General features: G+C 39.0%; 1 protein-coding gene across 7 annotated transcripts in view; it reads right to left on the bottom strand.

Annotated features, from left to right (window-relative positions):
- Nucleotides 1-27,141, bottom strand: part of axin1 (axin 1) — a 40,532-nt gene continuing 13,391 nt past the window's right edge. For 3 of the 7 annotated variants that reach the window (XM_039825132.1, XM_039825130.1, XM_039825128.1), the window contains 10 exons: nt 23,776-24,747; nt 13,674-13,814; nt 12,664-12,760; nt 11,321-11,458; nt 7,748-8,289; nt 7,183-7,347; nt 6,816-7,010; nt 6,526-6,633; nt 4,431-4,580; nt 1-3,294 (listed from right to left, as the gene is read on the bottom strand). In XM_039825132.1, coding sequence (XP_039681066.1) covers nt 3,168-3,294; nt 4,431-4,580; nt 6,526-6,633; nt 6,816-7,010; nt 7,183-7,347; nt 7,748-8,289; nt 11,321-11,458; nt 12,664-12,760; nt 13,674-13,814; nt 23,776-24,671 — 2,559 coding nt within the window. In that variant the 5' untranslated portion in view covers nt 24,672-24,747 and the 3' untranslated portion in view covers nt 1-3,167. Of the gene's footprint in view, nt 3,295-4,430; nt 4,581-6,525; nt 6,634-6,815; nt 7,011-7,182; nt 7,348-7,747; nt 8,290-11,320; nt 11,459-12,663; nt 12,761-13,673; nt 13,815-23,775; nt 24,748-27,004; nt 27,108-27,141 lie in introns of all 7 variants that reach the window. The other 4 variants (XM_039825131.1, XM_039825133.1, XM_039825135.1 and 1 more) reach the window with 4 other exon arrangements.

The raw sequence follows: 27,141 nt of genomic DNA, 5'->3' as shown, positions 1-27,141 counted from the left end.
TCAGTACTCAGAACTCAAGCGCTGGTTTATTGCATGTATTTATTGTCCAGGTACCTTTAAATAGTAACCATGCTAGTTAGTGAAAAGAAACACTGGATGTGCTGACTGGGCTGCTGGTTGATGACACATTTAAGTTGTACATATTTACATAGAAAAGGTGGAACAGTGAAACACATTAAACAAGTGAGACAAAATAAAATAAAAGTCTTAACAAAAATATAAAGCTAATCCCTGGTATTTATGTCCCCACATTTGTCTAAAGATCACACAGACATCATTAGCATAGTAATAAAGGCACTGAGATGTTTATTATATACATTTCACTGATCTTTAATTAGGGAAGTTTACTTTAAGGGCTTTCACGGTAAGAAGCATAACATATTTCATACTTTATATTTCAAAAGAAATAAACGATGGAAATCAAGATAATACTTATAGTATTTAACTTGATCATGTACTCAAACATGTATAATTTAACAGACAAAAGGACCATTAGAGGCAAATGCAGTAAATATATTGGAAGTTAAACTGATTTAAGTTATAAATAAAAAAAAAAAGGCAAACAGCATTTCAAAAAAGGAGATCTTCCTTACACTGGGTTTCTATGCAACGACACAAACAATACAGCACTCTGGTTTCAAGGTCCACTTGCCCTTGTGCCTATTATTTCATAACAAAAGGGCTTTTATTATATTACAATTATATATATATATATATATATATATAAAAACATGGACTTCAGCACAATGGAGAGGTACAGAAAAGAACAACAACCTAGTGGCCTTGAATCTTAATGTTGTGATGCTTCCCCAGCATGACTAGTGGTTTCATCCTAGTTTGTGCTATTCCAGTGCAAAGATTTCATTCACACTGCCAAACAGAGGGGACAGGAAACACAAATTGGCATTTCTGTGTTGCAATAATAATAAAAGGTCTAAATGTCCTGCAAACTTCATGAAGTGTTCCATATGAATGTGCTGCTTTCAAAGCTGATGTTCATGACAAGACACATCAGAAAACTGCAATCATACACACCGTGTCTATTGCAAAGAACATTCTGGTCTTCCATACAAGAGCTTCAATGTTTTAATATAAAAGAATTAATAACAAGGATACCGGATAATAAGTGCTGTCACAAAACGAAGGGGAATATCAAGAGCATGCCTAGTACCTACCATCTACTTTGTTTTCTCTTTGGCGTAACGTGATCTATCAAAAGTAGATCATTTGCACTAAACAATTAATTCCTGCCAGGCACAAGATGTAGCTGTGGTAAGCTAGAGAAGGCTACAGATTAGAGAGCAGCCCCTTCCTAACTGATAGATCAACTAAGAAGAGATTACAAGTTTGAGATGGTACTGTAAGTCTTGGGGTTCACAGAAAGGAACAAGTACGAACCTCGAAGCTGGAGAAAAAAAATAACTTAAAAGTAAACGCAACATTTCAGTGTCTGTTAGCCTGCCTCTCCACAGTCTGTCAAATGGTAGAGCACTTAAACATGCCTTTATGTGACCTTCATTGCACAAAAATTATCAACATTTGATAGTATCCTAATGACATTCGCTGGCCTTCTCATTCAAATGCTGTGATACGATCTCCGTTGAACAGGTCCAAGGAGCCTCTGCACTGCAGGCTTGACCCTGAATGTGCAAGTCTACAGATGGGAACACTTCTGTTTCATGAAAAACAACCTCGAAAGCTGAAGGCAGTACTTGACTTTAGAAACTGAACCCCAAACCATGTCATTCAGTGTTAAACTAAAATAATTAAAAAGAAAATCCGCCAACTGGCCTCCAAGAATAACTGTTTTCCAAATGTTCATAAAGGTCGAATTACTCATCCACAATCAGAATTCATCATCAGAATGGTAAAAAAGAAAAGCTTGTTAGCCTCTACCCAACTGAAATTTCAGCCTGATGAATTGACTTAAGTACCATCTTAACAAACGCTTTTAATAGCCTGACTGTTTCTAATTGCTCTAAACATTTTTCAAAGTTATTTACTGTGTTAATTAATATTAATGCCCAATGTAGTTTTTGGATTTGGGGAACCAACTTGCATAGATATTCACCTTAGCTTTCCAATCGTATCTTTTTTCTTCTTTTTTTTTTACAGTATTATTGCATCTACTGTGTTATTTTGTCAGGCATCTTCTTAAAACTTCAACTGGGTTGAGTAAAAACAATGCAGCAGAAGACATAAACACAGCCAGCGGCTACATTTACATGCAGTATACACCAAATTACCAGAAAAATAAAACTCCCTGTACAACATGCAGTAATGCAACCCAATAAAACAGCCCTATAATAAATAACTTTGTGTTTCTTATATCAATATTACAACACCACCACAAAGTTTGAGCCTAAAAAAAGGCCATAACTTCTCTCCAGCAGTGTCAACAATGGCCATTATCTTCTTAGTACTTTTCTAAAACATTGGGCTGTTGTGCTGGATTGCAGCACACTGAACAGGGTTTCCATTGATCTGGTCACTCATAGAAATTCATGTTGCAGCCTACAGTGAGACATAGTCAGTGGTATATAATACAATGAAAGTGCAGCCTGACTGAATGCCACAAAATAAAGTACTGGTAAGTGAAGTGTTAAACGCACAAAGAAGAGCACAAACAGAGTCCAGAGGGCTCGTACAATGGAAAAAAAACTAAAAAAGGATTTTGATCGTCTTCAACAGGGGCGGAAATTGATTGAAAATGAGCATTTTAAATACTTAAATATGTATAAAATTTAGTTATATTTTAACACAAACTGTACACATCTGGTATCAATACATAAAAATGACAAGTGTGGTTACTTTAGAAAGGACATCCTCTGATACATCATATCAAAAATATTAAGCTTTAGTAGCACTTTTAGCTGCATTTATCTAATAAACTTAACCATACTACCTTACACTTCAAAGAAGTGAATGAGGTCTTTTTTTTTCCTTCTAGTCCAATGTCACTGCAGTGGTGCTACCGAGCCTCAAAAGTCACAAGTGGTCCTCTGTGAACACTGCTTTGCTCTTCAACTTTAGATCCACTTCTACTGTATCACTTTCTTCTGCGCTCCACCGGTCTCAATCCTAAAACACTTCCACTTCACCATCCAATCGCTCCTCAGTCCATCACACGATGCCCCTTTTGGACTCCTTCCTCTTCAACATGACCTTCAATCAATTTTTTCGACTTTCCCGATAATCTTCTCCTCAAAGATAGGCAAGATAGCGTCATCTTCACGTACCTCTTCAAACACCACCCCACAGTCAAACTCGTCGCTTACCTTCTTGAAATAGTACCTAAAAAAGGTGAGGAACAACATTAACTTCTCCAGGTTAAACGCTGTGACCTTTACTTACGTTTGTACATTGCGCCCAGCAGTGTTATATACGGTCACCTTCCTAAAATAATGGCCTACGTCATTTTTTGACAAAAATGATTTTCTTGCCTAAATCATCTCCTCATGTTGCTGGCCACCTCTGGTAAAATTGCCTACATCCTCAGTTGAACAGGTTATGTGATTCTACACCTTTAGTATAATGGCCTATGTCAAGAGTGTGACTTAGGCCGTTTTATTTTGCCAAAGTCAAAAGACAATGTGACTTAGGCAATTTTACATTATTTTCAAAATGGCAGCTGCTTCAAGAAGAACAAAAGTCTACCACTCCATCACTGAAGTTATTTCCATGATTCAGGGCTCGTTCCCAATTGGTAAGTGATGAGGTTTCTCTGCACTTAAACACACTGATTGTTGACAGAGTTGAAGGTTTAAAATTGCCCAAGTAACAAAGGCATTTATTCCGCTTATGTTGCATAATTGACTGACATTGTTATTAGTATGTCAATAGTCATCTATTGTTATAACATTTTTGAGTGAAATTATTAATAAATATATATTCAGTATTTGGTTCAGTTTTTTTTTGTTTTCTGAAAAACCTGAAAAATGACTTAGGCCATTATTTTAGGAAGGTGACGATACTCAAGATTGAGACGTTCAAGTTTAAAGATATTGGATTCACTTCAATAAGTATATTGTTTTTAATCAGTGCATCATGCTATAACTGACTGTGCCCCTATCATTTGTCAAGAATGATATCAGGGATGAAGAAGTAGGGCCTGAAATGAATTTGCATCTAATCAAAGATGATCACAAATGTGTTACAGCCGATCTCTTTAGTAAAAATCACCAGTGAAAATTCTGACCTTTAATCATACTACTCAAATTATATTTATTCCCATATATCCCCCAGACAACTATAGCTCTGATAAAGTTAAAGGACTATTTTGCAGTCTCAAAGCAAGTTTTGTTACAGACAATACAATTGTAATGCAATCCTGCTTGCTGATTATTAAAAGATAAATTCTATTCTAATTTTAGTCGTGATACATCTCTCAAATTATGACCATAGACACCAAACAGCACCATACATCTCACCTGTAATTTCCTTTCTTTGTTAGCAGTTCTGTGAACTGGCGCAGAGTGACGACCCTCCCTTTGACAGACGTCCTGTACGGTATCAGCTCCTCACAGAAGTAATACGCCACAGTAATGTTTTCACATGGCTGCTTTTTAGTGGCTTTGTGTCTGCAAGTGGAAAAGACAGAAAATTGTTTCGAAAATTTCCATTATTAAAGTCCAAACTTCAAAGTTATGTTGACTATTTTTCACATCTAAAAAGGGACCCTATAGCTTGTAAATTGTGTTGTTTAAAATGGGTCATGATTCTGAACTTTAATAAATAATAATTTCCTGACATTAACAAGCAGATGTCTCTAGTGACATAAGTCCTGCACTTTGTGAAAGGTCTTTACATAACCTTAAAGGGAATGAGGAACTTAAGATCAACTGAGGTCAGTCCATACTTTGCATCTTCAAGGCCGAACACTAATCAATATGTGCAATTACAGGTACTGAGTGACAAGAGAAACTATGGGCCAACATCCTCTTGTTTTCTGGATCACATGCAGAACAGCGTTTTTCAATAATTAGTTCTGGAGGAAACAACACTGACGCTCTCTAAGGATAGCTTGTATGAATAGAAAACAACAATAACATAATAAACAAGGGAAATGACAAGCACTGTTTCAACAGGACGTACAGGTAAAAGGTACACAAATTAACTAAAGTAGATCCTGATTGGGCTGTCAAAATTGGCCCAAAATGATGATACTTGTGTAGGTATATTTATTTCAACATAAACATTTCTTTTAAAAGATCTGCATATAGCTACACATTACAAAATTAACTAATAAAATAATGTCCTTTACTGTAAAACTTAATTTAAAGAGCGTAGACCTCTCTCCCTCTCCCTCTCTGCACCGTGGTTGGTGCAAACTAGCCAGCCACTAAACTAGTAAATTCTAACAACTCAATGTTTGATTCACACAGTCTTGTCACAGCGTAGGGTCAGGTTCAGGTGAATCCATAGGCTTGATTTGTATGACGTCCTGTTGTTTTATTTAACCCCCAAATATAGCACAAGTAGACTTTATATTTCACAATTATTGTTTTCCGTCAGATCGTTTATAGATCTCAACTAGTGCTGTCAGTTAAACATGTTATTAACGGCGTTAACACAAACCCATTTTAATGGCGTACATTTTTTTATCATGAGATCAACGTTCTTTTTGGCCTAGCAAACTTTGTAGTTTTTTTCACATGCTGTTGCAACAACAACACCACACCGGATCTAGCTAGATCGGAAACAAAACAACAGGCACGCCGCACACACTTGTTTGGGCTTGCGAGCCGGCCAAAGACTAGTAGGTTCTCGTTACATTTTGAGTGGATGGCGAGCGCGAGATGCTGAAATGGCTGCCAATAAGATTCTGAATGGAAAGTTTACTTTTAAAAAGTTCCCAAATGGTTCCTTTGACAAGACCAAAGTAATCTGTGTGTTTTGTCGAACTGAGCTATCATCGCAGCACGTCCAGTCTGAAATACCACTTATGGCCAAGCACACAGCTGATGGCCGAGCACACAGCTGATGCGAATTCTCCGCCCCCTCGTCAAAGCCAGGCGATAAAAGCACAAAGCAAGCCGATCCACTTTTTCATGTTGATAAGAGCATTAAAATGAGAAAAAAAGAAATGGGACAAAAAGAAATCAAGGACATTTAGAATAGATAAAAATTTGCGATTAATTGCGAGTTAACTATGACATTAATGCGATTAATCGCGATTAAATATTTGAATCGTTTGACAGCACTACTCATAATGTTTTAAAATTTTCTTGTGGCAGTGATAGAGGCAGAATAAGACTTGCCACAAAGGAAAAACTAGACAAGATACCACATTAAAACAAACTCAAGCATAGAGTGTGGGACACTGCATAATGACACAGGAGGGAATTAGGGAAAGGGATTGCTCATTACTGATTTCTAAAGGTTTCTTTCAGTAGCTCTACAAAAAACCCAGTCCTCTGTAACTAAACTACCAGTAATGAGAATGGGAAGTGAAGTGGGTTGCCGTGACTTATGGGGAATTTGGAGCTAGTGGGTAAAGTTACTAGTAGGACACGGTGGACATACTCGGGCTGGGAGAGCTCGATGTCAGAGACGGCGGGCACCACGCTGAGCGGAGGGAACAGTGCAGGCCTGACTGCAGTGCGACCCCTCTGGATTACCTCCATCACATACCTGAGGGACCGAACAACCCCAGTAGTTAGACACACATTCGCCGTAAGGAGCACACAGGCTAGAGAACAAAAGGGTTTCATTTTGACTAAAGAAAAAAGATCAAGTTAAATAGATTTTGTTAAAAAACTGCACTGATTCAGTGGGCAGATAACTGTGGTAATGGGACATGTCCGTCCAGTTACCTTTGCTTAAGTTGTACAGTTCCAGACTTGATCTTCTCCTCCTCAAGCCGTCGGCGCACCTCCTCCAGCTGGATGAGGGGGCTGGGAGCTGGATTTGGGGGCATGGTGGGATCCTGGATGAAAGGGTGAGACGGCTGCATGTTGTTCCGCAGTTGGGCCTCATGACCTGTGGTCCTCTTGGACACGGTGGTACTCCTGAAATGTAAAGTCATGAATTTTTGAATATCAACAGTCAAACGAAACAAAGCGTATTAGAGTATTCAAAGAAAGTGCCTCTTTTCCTCGTTGTCCATTGTTAGTCCGTGCTGCTTACTCTTAACAACTCTTAACAAAAAATGCTTGCACTAAGTTAACTGTCCTCACTGACCCATATGGGCTCCTCTTATGTTGAACCATTTCTTTCTGTCCTTCCATCAGCCACAATAGGATCTTCTGGTTTTTCTCCATCTCCTCTGCAGGCGCTGGCATGTCATGAGGCCGCAATTCCTCACCTTTCTTGAACGCCCTTTTAAACTGTGTGCCACCTTTGCTACTGAATAATTCAAGAAAACAACTGGTAAGCAAAAAGCATTTCAGATGCATGTTACGAGTCAGCTGGCTAGGGGGAAGGGAAAAGCAACATAAATGCAGTTGGAAATGGTAAAATAAAGTTATTTATTGACAAGGAACTTAATGTACAAACACAAATGAAGAGGCAAACTTCGGAGAGGAGAAAGGGAAGGCCTAACCAAAAGAGGACTCTTTAAATGAAAGCTACTAACTTTATCTAAAAGAAACAAAAAAATGTCCTAATCCATCTTGACTAATCAAACAACATACCTATCCCTGGACCAGTCGCCAGAAAATTAACAAGTGCCTCAATTCTAAATCACAAAAGCGTTAACAGTGCATTATTGAGAAAGAGGAAACTAATGCTTGAGTTTGGTACGTACCTATACCCTGTATGCTCCATGGGGTTGGATCCCATGCCATCTGCGTAGGTGCGAGACTTTGATCCATGAGGACTTGTCTCTGTGCTCCATGGAAAGCTGCCGTGTACACGAACAGCAGCCTCAGCTTCTGCCTGCTCTTTGGGCTTGCCGACGCCTGCGTGGTGGATGTGGTGCGCATGTTTGTGGTGGTACAGGTGGCTGGGGTCTCCCTTGAGACCGTGCCTGGATGAATATTTAACATGCGCCGTTCCAAGTCCTGTCCCTTTGCCCCCTAGGACAGCGTCTGGTGAGCGTGACTTGGGAGAGTGACGGCCTGTGCCTGGTGACTGGCACCCGGGAGTCTTCATGACCCGCTGGACGTGGTCGTCCAGGATGCTCTCGGGATTCTCCTCATGAGCATCTCTCAGAATAAGACCGCTGTAGGTGTTGTCAGCATAGCGCGAGTTGTAATGCGAGTTGTAATTCTGCAAATAAGCACCAGGGGGTAACCTGTGACTGGATAATGCTGTGTCTGTGGACATGACTTCATCACCTTCCTCTTCCTTTAGAACAAAAATACACACACAAAACAAAACATCATTTAGAGGAAAAAAATGTAATCTGGAATAACAATCTGGAAAAAATAAATTCTGGTTAGAAAGATCAGGTATGAATATCTGAAGCATTATGTCCAACACGTTGATAAAACTAAGCCATATAAAATACGTATATCTTTATGTATTTCTTCTTTTAAAATATATTTTTTCATACAGTTGACACAAATTAGGATTTTTGGGATACTGCAGGCATTCACAATATCTTTTGATAAGCAGGCACTGTAGGGAGTGGAGGATGTGCAGCGAAGACATATAACGTAAAAATAAAATGTAAATGTTGAAGAAGCTAATGGATGCCTACATTTCCCTCAATAAAGTATCTATCTATCTATCTATCTATCTATCTATCTATCTATCTATCTATCTAACTATGATCCTTATGGCACAAGGACCTCACACCATTTTAAATAAATGAAATCCTAAACCTAATACTTTCTTACTGGAGATAAAATCTGCAAGCACAAATTATATTCAGCAGTATTCCCCATCAAGACTTGAACAAAGAGATATTGTGGTACAGTAGGACAACAGTAGGTAGGGGTTTCACTCTAACCTGCCCATGCCCAACCCTTTTATAGCAGTTATGTTAATAATTGAACAAACCTTCACTTGTAAACAAACTAACTGAGTTTGCTATTGCCCAGTGCTCACCATCCATTTCTTATAACCGTATAAAAGAAACCATTAAGAGTGTCTCTTTCTGCGCCTACATAAACGTAACTTCCCTGTACCCACTCCTTTTGGAAACTCAGCGATATTGTTAAAGAAAAAAATCTTTCTTGGCATGTTTTAATAATTGATGAGTCTTCGTATCTCTGCACCAGATCCAGATATGTGTTAGCTGAGCCCACTCATGAAGCACACTTTCCCACGGGCGCTATCTTTTCTATTTGAAAATGAAATTCCTTGGCAAACAACAGCAGATATATTTGACATTCTACAAGTTACCTAGTAGTGGATGGCGATTTACTTATAAGAGTCTACAGCAGCTCACATGAGTCGTTTTGCCATTGGTTTATTGTCATGAACAGAATGCTGCTGCTTGTGCATGTCAATTACCCTGTGCATAGCTGGGCCACACGGTCCATTGTTCCAAATAATTACGTTAAGTGAAGCCATAATTACATTTTTAGCAGACTGTGTGTGACAGAGCTGTGGCAATAACTTACTCACATTCTCATGGAGTCATGTGGACCTTCTCCTCACAGCAATACAATGATAACATCAATTATTAACCAGAAATCCTTCATGCATAAAAACTATCATTTTTTTGATATTATGGTTAAAAAGCTAAGCTCACATTTCATCTTCTAGATGCTCAGAGTATCACTTGATGAAGGCAGTCATTTCATGCTTGCCTCCAGGTTTAATAAAGCAAACCTTAAACTGTGTGATGGCAGCTTTTCTCCTTCCAGGGCCAAAACACATACAATGTCTGCCTTGAGACTAAGTACTTGGGTCTGTGTACTGAGGGAGACTTCATTTGTGGTAGCAGCAACCATTTCATCACCGTTCAAGTGACATCAAACAGGCGGCACGCTGTTCCAGACTTACAAACGGCCGAGTGTGCAGGTGCTCCATCTGATTCATCGACGAAGCCAGACTGCTGACAGGCCAAGGATGGAAATCTCCAAGTGATTCTTTATGTTTTTTTATTCTCTATTCAAATGGCTGGTCTCATTAATTTCATTAAGGCCAGACGGATTTAAGTCTCCTTTGTTACTGAACACTTGAAGCCCACTGGCCAGACACACATCTCGCTTTCTGGCTCCGAAACGGGCTTTGGTGGTATCTCATGCACATTACTGATACTGATACTCCTGGTCTGCTTTTCAATACACCATCTATGGTCACAATGTATTCTTTTATTAAAGTATATCAAAGTTATTCTGGTGGGGGAAAAAAAATTAAAAATAAAAATAAAAGAGTACTTTGAAATCAATATTTGTGGAATGAGAATTTAAATGAGATTCTCATGACCAAAACATGTTCACTCAAAACAGCTAAAACCTAAGAATACAAAAACTATAGCAGGATTTAAATGTAATATTCAATATAAATGTTGCCAATATAAGACTACTCTAGGTATATGTTAATTACTCAATGAATTGATTAGTTGGTTGAAAGAAAATTACACAAGTAAATCCGACCAGGCAATCTGATTGGTCAACTAGACATTTAGAATGTGCTCCAATCAGCATGACAGCACACCCAGAGCCAAATGAGCACACCAGGCTCATCACTTAAAATATCACTCCGCCAGTTCCGTGTCAACATTACAGAGATGAATTAATAAAACTGTGTTTGAAACATGTGTCAGTTTGTATTAATGAGAATAGATCAGGAGACACAGTGGCACACACTCCCTCCAACATATTCAGTGATTCATTGGGTTAAACGACTCAAACGCTCTGGAGTTAAATGTTAATGGAAATGTTTGGATCACATCATCAGTGCCGGTGGCACGTAGCTATGGAAAAAAAACAGCTGATAAAACGTAAATTTCGCGGATGTACAGTAATGTCTTTAAGATTTTGTACTGTTGGTAAAATAAAATAAGGAATTTGAAGATACCATGTGCTCCTGGAAAATACTTTCACTATTTTCTGACATTTTATTGATTAAATAATCTAGAAAATAATTGTCAGACTAATCTGATAAATCCGATAAAAATAGTTGTTAGGGATCCATACTTTCATACAATTTTCTTTTCCATCTGGCAAATAATATTATTCAGAGTCACCAGAAGCCAAGATGTAACTTTACTGAGTGAAAAGCAGCTCAAAATCACTGGAATCAAAACATCCCTGCACTGCTTGAATTGTATAATGTTAGAGGTCATTTAGTCTACAGACAATGCTCTTCAGTGTAAACCTCTGCAGAAACTCTGACGTGTTACACCAAATAAAAAAAAACAGTGGATCTGCTTGTGCTTTAAACAGTAGACACTGGTTGAGAAAAAAAAAATGAAACCTACCAATCGCACTCTCTTCAGTCGCTCCTCTAGCTTCTCTTGAGCCTCCCTCTCCCTCAGTACGCCCTCCAGTCTGCTGATCAGCTCTGCAGCAAACCTTTCCGGCTCCACATGTATATCCTTTGGAATCCGGTTTGTGCGCTGGGGGGGGGGGAATTTTCATTTGTCACTGCATTACTGTCAGCACCATATGGGCAGTTTTACCACCCTGACCTTGTACATCCTGTCAGTGACCAAATATAGGAAACATAAGCAGGAAACATTCAAGTAGACAGTGTCAAGTGTTAATCATCAGAAGGGATAATTTACATTTAAATTTAACAATGAGACTTTACCGCTGAATCCTACTGAAGCTGGTCCTTTCTGATATAGGGAGTTTTTTATTTTTATTTCCACATTATGGAGATTGTATGAATAACCATACATGATGATTATAATATGACTATAATATATAATGATTAACCACCGTTATAAAAATTAGGGCTCAATGACATTCCCATGCCTCCTGTGTGATTTTGAAATAGAGGTTGGAGCTAGACCTCCCATCAAAAACACATCACCTTGCAAGTTTTAATAACATAACTACATCCATTTGATACGCGTGTCTACAGAAAAAAAGATTTAAACTTAGATTTGATAGTAACCTTTTTGATTTATTTTACATTTCAAAATCATTTTGGGAACATAAACTAGGTAGGATAATAAGTTTACTGTAATTTTAAATGACACAACTAATCTTATTTCCTCACATAATAGCATGAGTCATTGCATTACAATCATCCTGATATGGCACCAGTTTATACAAAAAAAGTTGGAAAACAAAGTGACATAAAAGAAACAATAAAAAAAAAACATCTACAAGCCCTGTCAATTTTCTTATTGCCAATGAAGTGAAGTCATGATTAATTTGTTGGGGCAGGGAAACGTGAGATTTAGGCTTTGGGGATTTGTGCTCTACTATACAGTCAATTCATGGATCCTAATAGGATGCTACGTGTGGAGTTTTAATTTGACTCTTTACTCCGAGGCCTAATTAGGGCCGGGGTTTTCCTACCAAAAAGACAGCACGAGCTGCAGAGGGAGGCATCAGGCTGTCACAGGGGAGGATTCATGTATACTATGCTTCAGTGCTTACAGCTTAGGAAAGCATCAAGCTACATTTAGACAGCCTTCTCTTTCACCATCAGCTATTCTTACACGCCATCACAGGCCCTGCAACACAGCAGAGCTTAAATATGCACATCTCCAATGGTGCGGCGGAGAAAAATAAGGCAGGGGCAGACAGTTAAAGAGAGGTGTAGAGGCAGAAAGTGAGAGAGAAGGGAGAGAACTCATGAATAACTCACTGGAATATGAGGTAGTGGCACTCGCCCATTTGCTTTGGCACTTTCGTGTATCTCCCGGCGATGCTGTTTGCGGTATCTGTAGGGTGGAACCCCATCTCTGGAATTAACAACAAAGACATTTTTCATAAAACATCCTCATGAATTAACAACACAGGCAGCTTTGAAGTCGAAAGCTTTCCACTGCATTTTTTTTGTTGCCTAAAACGAACACCTTGTAAGTCTTGATTAATCAGTAGAGCAGGGCAGGCATTCTCACAATCTTATTGTGTCCACTGCACCACAAGTGGTCTGGCAGATTACAGTTACATGTTAACACATCCATCAGTCTGTAATTCCATGTGGTATTGGTCATGCTGGGTTTCACACTCCTTTCCTGTGCTGGAAGCGCTGGAACAATTAGCTGATAACTGCCTCTAATCCATTCAGCTTCAAACACATTTTTGTCCAGTAGTGCAAGCTTTGAAGTTTCTTTGGAATTAAATCCCCGGTGTCATATCTGCACCTAGAAAACATTATTTCTAAAATCTTCTTTCACCAGCACACTCAACTGAAATACAAGTCCTGCTCACAAGTGATCCCAAATGGTAGAAAACATTGCCTTTGGTCTCATGCTGGTGCCCAAACAAAGTTACATTAAATACAACATTTAAAAACATTTAAAACCGGTTGGTGTGTCACATTTATAAAAGAGGTCAGTAGGTTATTTTCATTTGTGTACATTCTATCAGACATGGTTTTAGGTCTGCTACCTTAACTAGCAGATGTTGGTTGCTGCTAGATTCTTAATCACAGCGCAGGTAAAAACAGGCAAAAAGTGCAATTTTGAAACCAATTAAACTCTTAATCCTGTCTCTGAACAATGCTAATTTATATGACATGTCTTCCTTTTAAACAACAACTGGAAATACTAGTATTGGGTTCTGTCTTTATGACTTGGTATGCCAAATTGTAAGCATAAAATGTGTGCGTTTGTGTGTGTGTGTGTGTGTGTGCGATGAGAAAATACATACACACTGCTGTCGGTAAGGGAAATCGTGTCTGTGTCGCTGGACATACTCTGCTGCTCACTATCATTGGCGCTGGTGGCAGGAGCCATAGCATAACCAGTGTTGACATAGTACGGGTTGATGGGCTCCCGACATGGTGCATGCCTGGAAAAAATTAAGAAATCTGCTCAGGGCAAAAAAAATCATAATAACCGCAATAGATAGAGAGTTATAGAAATGCTCATGAAAATGCATTTATAAACAACGGTACACAGCTCTCTAGTATAATCCTAAATGAAGAACACACAGTATTGTTTGATTATGAATGGTTATATATTGTAATAAAAAATCTGTCCAGAAGCCAAAGGTTTGTCCGTTCACAGTTAACATTCTATAAAGAACACAAAAGGTAAGCACTATCACCAGAAGATTATTCACTTTGGTTGTGATTTAAGAACAGCCAAATGTCTTCCATTTCTGCTCTTTTGGTTTAGTTAGAGAGTTGATGCGATGCTCTAGACATAATGGATTTTAGACAGCACACATTAAAGCCATGAAAACTACAGTACCATGTATGCAACATGTATGCTTAGTTAAAAAAAACATGATATGAATGAGCTGATATATTTTGTCAACCATTCAGGCTCTGACACTTCCTGCAACTCCTCTTGCTTCGGTTTAGCGTAATCCAAACACACCTACAGCCAGAGAAAGTATACTGCGTTTGCTAGGAACACCATATTTGATAGTATTGTGAACATACCAAATTCAATACCAGAGAATTGAACGGTGGAGTATAACTGCAAGTCTTATTCTATGGCACACCCTCAAGAGCGTCTACAGATATATGGGAAAGCTTAATTTGTCAACCTTCTACATTCTCAGTCATTGACTTTGCTGAACACACTCCTTGCAGGGCTTTGTACACATGAATTAAAGATGTTAGGCATCATCTCTTTTTATTCAAATTGGAATTCCCTAAAGCTTTCTCCCTGTTTGGAATGCAGAAGCACCCAGAGTTCAAAATGAAACCTTTGTGACCGACTGATTTTCATTAGCATCTACATTCTGCAACAGTGAATAATTACAGTGCCAGGTTGGTGGAAGAGCTGGGACAAATAAAAAGTGCAGTGTACAGAAAATGAGTTTCAAGTTGTGATTATATCTGGAAACATTTCTGATGATGAAAAAGTAAAGGACATGACTAGGAAAAGAAGCAAAAATTAATTCAATCGTTCAGTCATTTGGTGAAAAACAGATGAGATAATTCCTTAAGCAAACCTATTCTACAACACTGCTCACTGTTGCGTTTCCATTTTGGAAACATTTATTTCTCATAACCACAAATTAATGATAACAACGGTGCAGTACAGTTTCTGCCATCGTATAACATCTCTGGACAATCGCTTAAAAAAAGGTTCAGTGCTGGATTTTATTCCAAACTAATGCATTGCACTAATTATTATTTTTGCATAATATCACACTTGGAAACACACATTAAAAAAGATATAGCTCTTAATAATTCCAGAAAATTCCAACTGATAAAAAATAAAACAGCAATAAATACAAACGTCAGGTTTACTATCATAAAGAGAGCCTGGACACATTTTCTCACCAGGCAGGAAGGCCATACAGTACTACTCATTATCAAAAAATCTATTCAATATTTATTGCTTTTGATATTTGGGGAAATTGCTCACATACTGACTTTTGTTGGTCACACTATGTGGATTTCATTTTCATTTCAATTATTCTCTAATCGATTGCATATTATGTCGTGGATATATCCCTCGAATGCATACTGCAGTCCCTTTTGTCTTGTTCTCTCAGATATTTCACCTGTTCGCCAAAAATGACTAATTATCTCCTTGGGAATGTCTGACATCGGTGCATACATACTGTAATAGATGTGCCAGGCACGAAAGCCTGTCAGGCGTAGCAACAGTAACTCAGGAGGGCAGGGCTTAGCGAAGGGTCAATTAACTTGCAATAAAAAGAATGTTTAAGAAATAGCTGTGTTTTGTCGAACATATTTTATACACACATTTTTGAAAGATGGTGTCCTCAGTTGCCCTCCATGTGTAATCAAAACGCCCACATGCCATTCTGCCTTCTCATGTCAACTGTTTAATACATGCAAAGGCCAACGAAATCGTATACAAAAGAAAATATATCAATTCCCTTTCTCTAAGAAAAAAAAAGGTCAGACTCCAAACTCAAAAATATGACTTTTATTATATTACTATATTATAGTTTCATGGTGTTTTACTCTGGGGAGAGGGAAATATGTGTTACATGCAATGTGTTTTTACCGAAGGATGTGTGCAATATAACTACTTTATATGCAATTTATTGTTGTGACTGCTACTGGTGCTGTATTGTTTTGATTCTAACTGCCAAGGCATTATTTATGTGTGTAGCTTGGAGTCCAAAACAGAATTTCCCTAAGGGGACAATAAAATATATCGTATTGTACTAATACCCCTCGACTCCAAACACTGAATACAGATTCTTTATGGGAGATATTACACATAATAATGTTGATTTGAGTGAAAAACTGAGCAGTGACACAATTGAGGCAATGAAGTCTCGCCTTTGAATTACACAGCTTACTTGAACGAGAACAAAACTGAGATGTTCACTTAAAAAAAAAAAAAAAAATTAATTAATGTATAGGTCATTCTCTTTCAAGTCATTTGATTTCCAAACGCGGATCTGAAAGACTATTTAATGTCTTTTGTTGCCTGTCTCTTAAGAGATCAGACACAACTGATGTAAAATTTAGTTTCATAAAAACCCAACGGGTGCTGCTAAAAGGCTTTTTAAAAATGAAGTGTGTCTTTATGTAATTCCAGCCAAATGCTTGATTGCTGAAATAATGATGTGAAAATATGCCCAAAACTGTGTGTTCACTCTCTAATTAAAAATGTTCTCTTCTATTTTTTTAGGAGACTTCGAAGAAAGCATTGATCTCCAACGAAAACTGCTAAAAATCTAATGGCGCTTTTCCATTACATGGTACCTGCTCGACTCGCCTCGACTCTACTCGCCTTTTTTGGTTTTCCATTACGAAAAAAAGTACCTGGTACCTGCTAACAGATACTTTTTTTAGTACCACCTCAGTCGAGGTTCCAAGCGAGCTGAGGCAAGCCGAAAAGGTGACGTGAAAACCTGCAGGCTGCTGATTGGTCGGAAAGAATCGTCACTGATCACTGCATTGCTAGTGAGAGACGGCATTTTTAAATAGTTTAGCCAGCGGTGTTTTTTTGCTGCCGGAGGCTCCACGCAGAGCTTTCTCCGTAGCATACAAGTGGCCTGATGGTTATACTGGTGCGCTGGTGTGTGCATGTGTGATGTGTGTGTGTGTGGGGAGCTGGTGAGCGAGGGAGAGAGAGTGACGGCGATTATCTCCGCCGCGAGTAGCGACTCTAGAGTCATATATATGTGAGAGAAACAAAGTGTCTCCCCTGTTCTTTCTGACCACGGTGGGAAATCTGGAGCAGTAAACGTTAACTATCTCTTTGATATCATGTTGTTTACGGAGACGGAGAACCAGGAAATGAGTCAGGGAAAAGCCATTAAAGCAATGCTACTAAGCTACGCCCACGGCAGTCGCTATGACGACCAGCCACGCTGAGGCGGTACTAAAATCTGCAATGGAAAACGGACGCACAGCGCGTCGAGGCGAGTAGAGTAGAGTCGAGGCGAGTCGAGCAGGTACCATGTAATGGAAAAGCGCCATAACACAAACAACCAATTGGTTCATCTTGAGTTCTGCAGATATCAACCAGAAAAGCTGCACACATAGACAAAAAAAAAAAAGCAGCAGAAGTCTGCAACTGCCCAGTCTATGGCAGGTCTGATTTTAGTTCAGTTTGAACTGGCTAAACTAGTACTACTGCATTGTGACCAGTGTTTTAGTCACAGAGAGGATCTTATCTGCAAGGTATTGTCTGAGTGTCAGCTGATGTGAATTCCTGCCCCTCCTCTGGTGCTGCAGCAGTAGGAATCAAATATGGGGAAGTTTCTGTTGTCTGACATGATTTTTATTTATTCTGTTGAGGACCAACAATAGCAACAACATGCACATTAAAATCTTAATCTTTAGTAGGGCTGGGCAATATATCGATATTATATCGATATCGTGATACCAAGATTAGATCTTCTCTTAGATTTTGGATATCATTATATCGTAATATGGCATAAGTGTTGTCTTTTCCTGTTTTTAAAGGCTGCATTACAGTAAAGTGATGTAATTTTCTGAATGTACCAGGCTATTCTAGCTGTTTTATTATTTGCCTTTACCCACTTAGTTATTATATCCACATTACTGATGAGTATTGGTCAAAAATCTCATTGTGTAAATATTTAGTGAAAGCATCAATAGTCAACCCTAAAGTATCGATATCGAGGTGTTTGGTCCAAAATATCGTGATATTTGATTTTCTCCATATCTCCTAGCTCTAATCTTTAATATTATCCTTGTTTTGGGTTTAATTTGCAACATTGACCTTAGACACCTAACACGTTGACTTTTTATTTTTACTGCAAGTGGCCTTAATCCTCAGTTGAAGATGTAACCGTATTACATGATGAGCTTTACAAGATTCAATCAGTAGTGACATTAGTTAAGTTGTGGTAGCAAGCAATTACTTATGTATTCATTTGATCTTTAATTGTCACACTTTCATTTGCAAACACACTTAAATCGTAAGCATGTAACTGATGCTGAACCACTTTTCATTTGTTTAACATGATTACATTTTCTTAGGCGGAGGATCACTAGTATGTAGAGTAAACACAGTCAGATTACTCAGAGCCTTTTAGAGTCAATCAGTGTCTGTTCTCTCTGTCATTCTACCGGCTGCTGGGTATTAAGCCGGGCAGACACCGTACGGATTAATCCCAATTTTAGCCCCGAATTGGTAGAACCCAACTAATTTTAGAATCGGGCTGAATTTCTGCAGATCGGTTTTCATTTGACGTCCAGTTTGAGTGGGGGGGGGGGTCACAACACCTGATTAATTTCCCTGAGCGGATGGATTTCTTGCATGTCATAATTTTGTTTGGCTGTCTGATTTCCCACATGGCTACTGTCAAAAGATCCATTATAAACTGTAGTGAGCTTAGAGCTGAGCAATACATCAATATCGTGATATGAGACTAGATACCGTCTTAGATTTTGGATATCGTAATATGGCATAAGTGTTGTCTTTTCCTGGTTTTAAAGGCTGCATTACAGTAAAGTGATGTCATTTTCTGAACTTACCAGACTGTTGTAACTGTTAACTATTATTTGCCTTTACCCACTTAGTCATTATATCCACATTACTGATGATTATTTATCAAAAATATCATTGTGTAAATATTTTGTGAAAGCACCATTAGTCAACACTACAATATCGTTGCGGTATCGATATCGAGGTATTTGGTCAAAAATATCGTCATATTTGATTTTCTCCATATCACCCAGCCCTAAGTGAGCTTGTTTTAATGTTATCAGAGTAGTATTTTACACATTGTGGCTAAAACTGTAGTCTTGAGACTGCTTTGATATAAAACTGAACCTCATCATATTGTCTGCATCTTCCAGACAACTGTGGCTCCTTATTTTTCTTCTAACATTCCACTCATAGTAGAATTGCACAAAGTAATGCAGCCTTTCTTTCTTTTTAGTTAACATTGTTGAGGATGCAGCCATCTTGTTTGAATAAACTTTATTGTAATTGTTACTGGACAAGACTGACTGTGGTGTTGGGTTAACGAAACATACAAGAACAACAAAAACACACACTGTCTGCTCAGCTTTAGACAGTTTCAAAGCAAATGCCCATATAGGGGCCGCAGCACATCCTGAATGCAGCGCAGACACGCCTGGTGGAAAATAGGGGTCAATCTCTTTTTATCGCTGTCTTTTTTAAAATGAGTCGGGAAGCGGATAGCAAAGCTTAACTTTACTTTTAATGATATCAAACAAAACAAAAAAGTTCCCCCTCGTCTTAAAATGGTCATAAATTTATACTAGAGTAGCTACTTCCTTGTTTACTGCTGCAATGAATAAAATGCAGAGGAGAAAAGAGCATCTGTCGCCACAAAATCGCCTGTTGAGTGTTTGATGGTTATTTAGTTGTGCTTTAGAACGTAATCACTGTGAAACAATCGTAAAATAAGCTTTATTTCTCTTCTCTCCACTGTACAATGACAAATTCAAGTACAAACAACTGGTCTCAACTACTGCCAGAAAACGCTTGGTTACATTGTAACCTTGGTTCTCTGAGTGAAGAGACTATCTCTCCACCATACATATATAACATGTAACGGTAGATAGATAGTCTCGATACGATAGAGAACGTGGACATGCTCATATTCCTGAATAAGAACATGGACATGCTCATAGTCCTGAATAACAACATGAACATATCTTAGGCTGAGCAGCGTATCATGCTTAAAGAAAAACACTGATCAGTCTCTGTTTGCACTTTGATTATTGAGAGTACTACTTTGATTATGGTTTGCACTTAAAAAAAAAGAAAAATTCACTTAATTTCAGTCATTTATTTCTGTTTTTATTTTTAATTTGAGGGAACTAAAGTAGTTCAGTTAGAAGGTCACACACCGCTTCAATTTGAGTTAGATGCTCACGCTGCAGTTACTGGATCTGAAGAGGTCAGTTATACAGGAGAAAAACCATTTGAGTTTGTGGCAAAACCTTTCACAGTGGTCGGTTTTCATTTTGTGACTTTTGATTTAGTAAGTAAGTAAGTAAAATGTATTTGTATAGCACATTTCACAGATAAAAATCACAAAGTGCTTCACAACAAATGGGTGGATACACAACATTTATACATTGCAGTACATAATCAGAAAAGACACTTAGGACACAATAAAACCGGCCTAATCACCCTATGGTCTATTGAAACGCCTCTTTAAAAAGAAGAGTTTTCAACTGAGTTTTAAAATTTGTCACTGAATCCAAGCAGCGTACGGAAGGAGGCAGTGAGTTCCACAGCCTAGGTGCCACAGATTAGTTAAAATCTCATCTTGTCTCGTTTTCCTACTGTGACATGTCAAAATGTCTTCCATGAAAACGCTTGGCACATTTTACTACATTCAAATGAAAATAATAAATAAACAAAGCAGGCTTTTTGTTCTTAACTAACATGTTAGTAGACACATTCAAATCTGTTGTGTGTGCATGATGTACTCAGTGCCTAAGAGTAAAAAGAAGAGCATGTTCAAGCCAAACAAAGTCTGTCATACCACAGTGAGAAAATGTGAAATGTATGCAAAGCACCAACATTAGGTTAAAAAAGAAGTCTAACTGAATCTGCAAGAATCATTAACTAAAAATGCAGTCAAGTCAGTAGTCAAAAGAAACAGAAAAAGAGTGGCAACCTCAGCATTTATGCCACCGATTTAAAAAAAAAACTGAACATTGAATTTTAATCTGAGTACAGTTATGACTACAAGCTAATGTTTCTCATGATCAATCAGTAGGCCATCCGCAGGTTTGGCATCACACAGATTACAACATCTGGGTGAATCTACTTTGACCTCTCACACTGAGAATGAAAAGCATTTCAAAGCTGAGAGGCCATTATTTTAAAGCTGTTGTTGTACACACACATATAGGTGGCAAACATAGTCACCCTTTGCACTGCAGCAAAAAATTGCTAACTTCCTAGACTACAGTGCCTTGCGAAAGTATTCGGCCCCCTTGAACTTTTCGACCTTTTGCCACATTTCAGGCCTCAAAACATAAAGATATAAAACTGTAACTTTTTGTGAAGAATCAACAACAAGTGGGACACAATCATGAAGTGGAACGAAATTTATTGGATATTTCAAACCTTTTAAACAAAAAAAAACTGAAATATTGGGCGTGCAAAATTATTCAGCCCCCTTAAGTTAATACTTTGTAGCGCCACCTTTTGCTGCGATTACAGCTGTAAGTCGCTTGGGGTATGTCTCTATCAGTTTTGCACATCGAGAGACTGACATTTTTGCCCATTCCTCCTTGCAAAACAGCTCGAGCTCAGTGAGGTTGGATGGAGAGTGTTTGTGAACAGCAGTTTTCAGTTCTTTCCACAGATTCTCGATTGGATTCAGGTCTGGACTTTGACTTGGCCATTCTAACACCTGGATATGTTTATTTGTGAACCATTCCATTGTAGATTTTGCTTTATGTTTTGGATCATTGTCTTGTTGGAAGACAAATCTCCGTCCCAGTCTCAGGTCTTTTGCAGACTCCATCAGGTTTTCTTCCAGAATGGTCCTGTATTTGGCTCCATCCATCTTCCCATCAATTTTAACCATCTTCCCTGTCCCTGCTGAAGAAAAGCAGGCCCAAACCATGATGCTGCCACCACCATGTTTGACAGTGGGGATGGTGTGTTCAGGGTGATGAGCTGTGTTGCTTTTACGCCAAACATAACGTTTTGCATTGTTGCCAAAAGTTTCGATTTTGGTTTCATCTGACCACAGCACCTTCTTCCACATGTTTGGTGTGTCTCCCAGGTGGCTTTTGGCAAACTTTAAACGACACTTTTTATGGATATCTTTAAGAAATGGCTTTCTTCTTGCCACTCTTCCATAAAGGCCTGATTTGTGCAGTATAACGACTGATTGTTGTCCTATGGACAGAGTCTCCCACCTCAGCTGTAGATCTCTGCAGTTCATCCAGAGTGATCATGGGCCTCTTGGCTGCATCTCTGATCAGTCTTCTCATTGTATGAGCTGAAAGTTTAGAGGGACGCCGGGTCTTCGTAGATTTGTAGTGGTCTGATACTCCTTCCATTTCAATATTATCGCTTGCACAGTGCTCCTTGGGATGTTTAAAGCTTGGGAAATCTTTTTGTATCCAAAATCCGGCTTTAAACTTCTCCACAACAGTATCTCGGACCTGCCTGGTGTGTTCCTTGTTCTTCATGATGCTCTCTGCGCTTTAACGGACCTCTGAGACTATCACAGAGCAGGTGCATTTATAAGGGGAACTTGATTACACACAGCTGGATTCTATTTATCATCATTAGTCATTTAGGTCAACATTGGATCATTCAGAGATCCTCACTGAACTTCTGGAGAGTTTGCTGCACTGAAAGTAAAGGGGCTGAATAATTTTGCACGCCCACTTTTTCAGTTTTTTATTTGTTAAAAAAGTTTGAAATAGCCAATGAATTTCGTTCCACTTCATAATTGGGACCCACTTGTTGTTGATTCTTCACAAAAAATTACAGTTTTATATCTTTATGTTTGAGGCCTGAAATGTGGCAAAAGGTCGAAACGTTCAAGGGGGCCGAATACTTTCGCAAGGCACTGTACCTACTTGTATTGATAGGTTAATAAACTGAATCTAGGTATTGAGATTAGGACAAATTAAACATTAGTTTTGTATTGATTATGATACAAAAGATAATTAAATATAACATTATGTTTTAAGGAGCACATTGTCTTGGATTTCATATATGTTTGTGCAATAGGAAGTTCACAGCAAATGTGCATATTAATGTAAATAATGTCAAGAAGAGCGTGTGCTCTACAATGTTTAACTTTTGCCATGTTTTTGGGTGTGTTGGACAAGATTGTAATTCTGAGTTTATATCATTGTTGTGGCCTAAAAATCAAATCAATATCCATGTCTGTGACTAGTCAACATTATAAAAGAAGTTTGCGATCTCTAGATTGAATAGTCCAACATAATACATTTAGTTTCCCCATTAATGCAGTCTTAATATTAAAAAGAGGGAGGTTAAGAGGACAAGATTTCAGAAAGCTCCTTCGTAAACAAAATCATGTTGAATTTTTATCACAAAACCCTGTCCAATGGGAAAACACAAGTCCCACAGTACCTGCACAAGAAAAACCAAGAACACTACTTCAACGTTCTAACAACAAATTAACTTCTGCAGCCTCTGACATTTCCTCAACAACATAGCTATAACACACCACCTTTCCTCTCATCTCAGCTGTCTCCTGCGCTACACTCGGACTCTGTTTTTATCTCAAACTTCAAGCAGCGTTCATGGTATTGTGGGGTTTCAGGCTTATTTCTAATTCAGCAGTTTGCAGAGACAAGCTGTGTAGTTAAGGCTGTACAGAAGCCTTCTAGATTACTGGGTGGATTTACCTGTACTCATGACTGTCCTGGAATCTTGCGCTGTTGGCAACACGATGCGGTGCCGTCTCCATTAGCAGCTTCTGAGTGAGCCGGTTGCTCGGTGTGGGGTCACACTCGGGCTGCTCCTCCGGCTCCTGGTCACATCTCCATTCCTCATCCTCGTTTAAAGTCGGTAAATAACCGGACAGCCCCTTTCCATGCCCAGAAACAGAGCTCTGATCGCTGTACATCTTAGGGCTCTCTCCTCCTGTCCGTGTATATTCCAAATATATGTCAGACTTAAGAAATAAGGGATAGGTGTTCTCCTCCATCATAGTCTGTATCTCAGTCTGAGCCTGGTCAAACATTGCAGGATCAATGTGAAGCTTCATGACACAGTCTTTGATGAAGGACTTGGTAGCTGGTTTAATCTGTCGGGAAACAATCCCATTGTTGTCCAGGATGTATTTCTTATAGATAGCTTTTGCCAGTTTGACCTTCTTCTCCTCATTACCCTCATTAGCTTCCAGTTTGCGGAAGCCACTGCACGCAAACCAGAAGTCCAACATATCTGCACACCCCTCCTGCTTGAGGAACGTCCTAAATAGATGGATGCCATCTTGATCATCCAGGAGGGAGTGAAGAGATTCTGCCCACTTTAAGTAGGGCGGTGTAGGGGAAGCACTTCCCTCCGGCTCATAACCCAGGTCCAAGTCAGGTCGCCTGGGTGTAGCCACAGACGCCTCACATTTGAGGCTCTCGTTCTTTGGGGAAAAGCCGAGGTGGTTGTATTGGCGTCCATCACTGCACACCAGCTCACCTTCTTCCCCTGGGACTGGAGGTCTCGGAGCATCCTCAGTGAAGCTGCCTCCCAGGTCTGCTAAGTAGTCCCTTTTGTCGCTTATGCTCATAGTCCCAGCATCCATAAACCACGTCCCTGTAGAGCCCACACTGCACAACTAGTAGATCCAGACCTCTACTTATGCCACTGCAAAAAAACTCCTGCAAGGAGGAAAAATATATAATGAGACGCAGCTTCATCACATCATTGAAATGAAGAGTAGTGCTAGCTTTGACAGGTCACTGCTATGATATTATAATACTCATTCTCAGATTAATGAAAAAAAAAGTCATATTAGCAGATCTACTGAGAAAAGGTTGATTAATTATGTGCCATATTTGCCATATGCCTGGTTAGAAGAGGACTAATACCTCATAGGGAATTTTTAGAATTTTGCACAGTTTGCATTTTTATCAGATTGTCATGAAAAACTCATCATGTTCATGGCCAGTTTCCAGCTGAACATTAAAATGAATGCAAATTCGGCAGAAATCCAGGAGGAGACAAGCTACTGAAAACCCCTAAAACCACTCCAACATTAGAATTAATGATTATATTCTTTCGCAACTACAGTAGAGTGTATTTACATTTGAATTACGAAATAAATACAACAGAATAGCTGTGGAAATGAAAACAACAATACAAGGATACACTGAAACAGAATTTTATGCACCTGATCTGTAAACGTAATATCTGCATAACATCTGCAAACCTAAGCAGAAACTGAAAGCTTAAGTCATTTGGCTTGTAATGTGGTTTCATAGTCTATTAAGTGGTTTGATGGTCTGTAATTGTGCCATACAGAGTCACATTGAGAGTTATGTGGGAGTGTTGTGGTAATCCAAGCCATGAGTCGTGGCTTCACTGCCGTCTGGCCCTGAAGGCATCTACTACGCAGTAGTATGGATATGGTGTAGTGTTATGTAGTTTGCAGCAATATTGTCTGATTTATATGCAGGAGCATGCAATTACTTTACACAGCTACTCCAGTTACAGCCAAATTAGTATTAGTGTATCATCACAATGATAAATTCACTTGAGATTTACAGTATGAACTCAATAATGAAGCAGTCTCTCTACTATTAGCTGAAATGAGCAGCACTGAAAATATACTTTATTGATCCTTATATCATATTCTCTCCTTATTTCATTTCCCTGCTATCATAGTACAGGGTCAGCTGCAGAATAGCGTACCCAATGATTTTAGGGATTCAATGTCTTGTTCAAGGACACGTCCTGGTCCTCATGTGTTGTCCCTGAGCTTTCTTGCTGAGCAAATAGTTAGACACAGTAGTGTCCACCTCTACTCACTACACATACAGATCATGATTAAGCTTCCCAGATACAGTGTCAGAAATCATTTTTGGTGCCGATTCCCTAATGCAACAACAGCGTAGAGAAAAAAAAATTCTCTGTTTAAATTCACACATCTGTGCAGCAGCCAATATTTTTTGACAGATGAGGGCAGGACAAACTCGTGGTGACCAATAATGGCTCTGACCAATCAAAGTCCTATTTATAGCTCTGTGCCCTTGTTAACTCTAATGGTTTTGGGATTAAAAATAAATCTTGAAAAAAGTAGATTTATAATTTAAAAAACGGCAGACGTTTACTCTAGCTGTGATTTCAAAAGAAATATTTTTTTTGATAGTTGCCATCACGTTACCTTTAGGGCACACCCACTCTCTGTCTTTTCCAATACAGATAAAAATCATTTTGCTGATAGAACAAAAGACAGTAAAGACCAAATTGGCAACAATGCCGTTCTCTGCACAATCCTGAAGTGTGAGCAGCACGTGCACTTGTGCAAATCATAACCAGAAAAATGTGGGCAGTTAATACAAGCACATTCCATGCCTGGTTGATCAATGCTAAGGAATTAATCTTCGGGTCAAACCATCAGTCATCTTGCTACCTGTGTGTAATGATGCATCGGCACCACAATACTGTAAATATTAACAGTCTATGATCGGCACAGATATTTTAGCGCGTTCACAGGCTATTGAAATTAACGGTTATGCGTTTCACAGGTGTGTGGCTTGACAGGAATATTTACAAATGGGTTAGGTGTGATTTCAGCCGGTCAGAGCCGAGTTTAGGAAATGCCCCTTTTTTTCTGAAACTGTATCCGTTTGTTTTTCGTTTTGAAGTGAGCCTTTCATCACATTCATGTCTTGGCCTCTCCAGAATGAGCAGCACAGCAGCGGTGTGTGGGGGAGGGGAGCCAGAAACAAACTCCGTACACACACACACACACACACACACACACACACACACACACCGCCAGGCCTGTCAGCAGCCGACCGACAAGTGCACAACTTTGTCACACTATTCACCTATTAATATCTGTAGCTACTGTCTCTGCTAACAGCTGCTAAACTAAACGAACAACAGGACGACCGCAAACATTTCCCCTACCGTCAGAGGACACAGAGGGAATCCCACACCAATTTCCGAATAGATTTACAACCAGCAAAGCGATGGCACATATCTCCCGACTACCGCAATCCCAATCTCTGAGCTGGGGGAGAGAAAAAAAGTGACATATACTTAAC

Source organism: Perca fluviatilis, chromosome 15 (genome assembly GCF_010015445.1).
Source record: "Perca fluviatilis chromosome 15, GENO_Pfluv_1.0, whole genome shotgun sequence".
In the NCBI taxonomy this organism is placed as follows: Eukaryota; Metazoa; Chordata; class Actinopteri; order Perciformes; family Percidae; genus Perca; species Perca fluviatilis.
The sequence above is the reverse complement of the archived record's forward strand: the minus strand, read 5'-3'. Positions and strand labels throughout refer to the sequence as shown.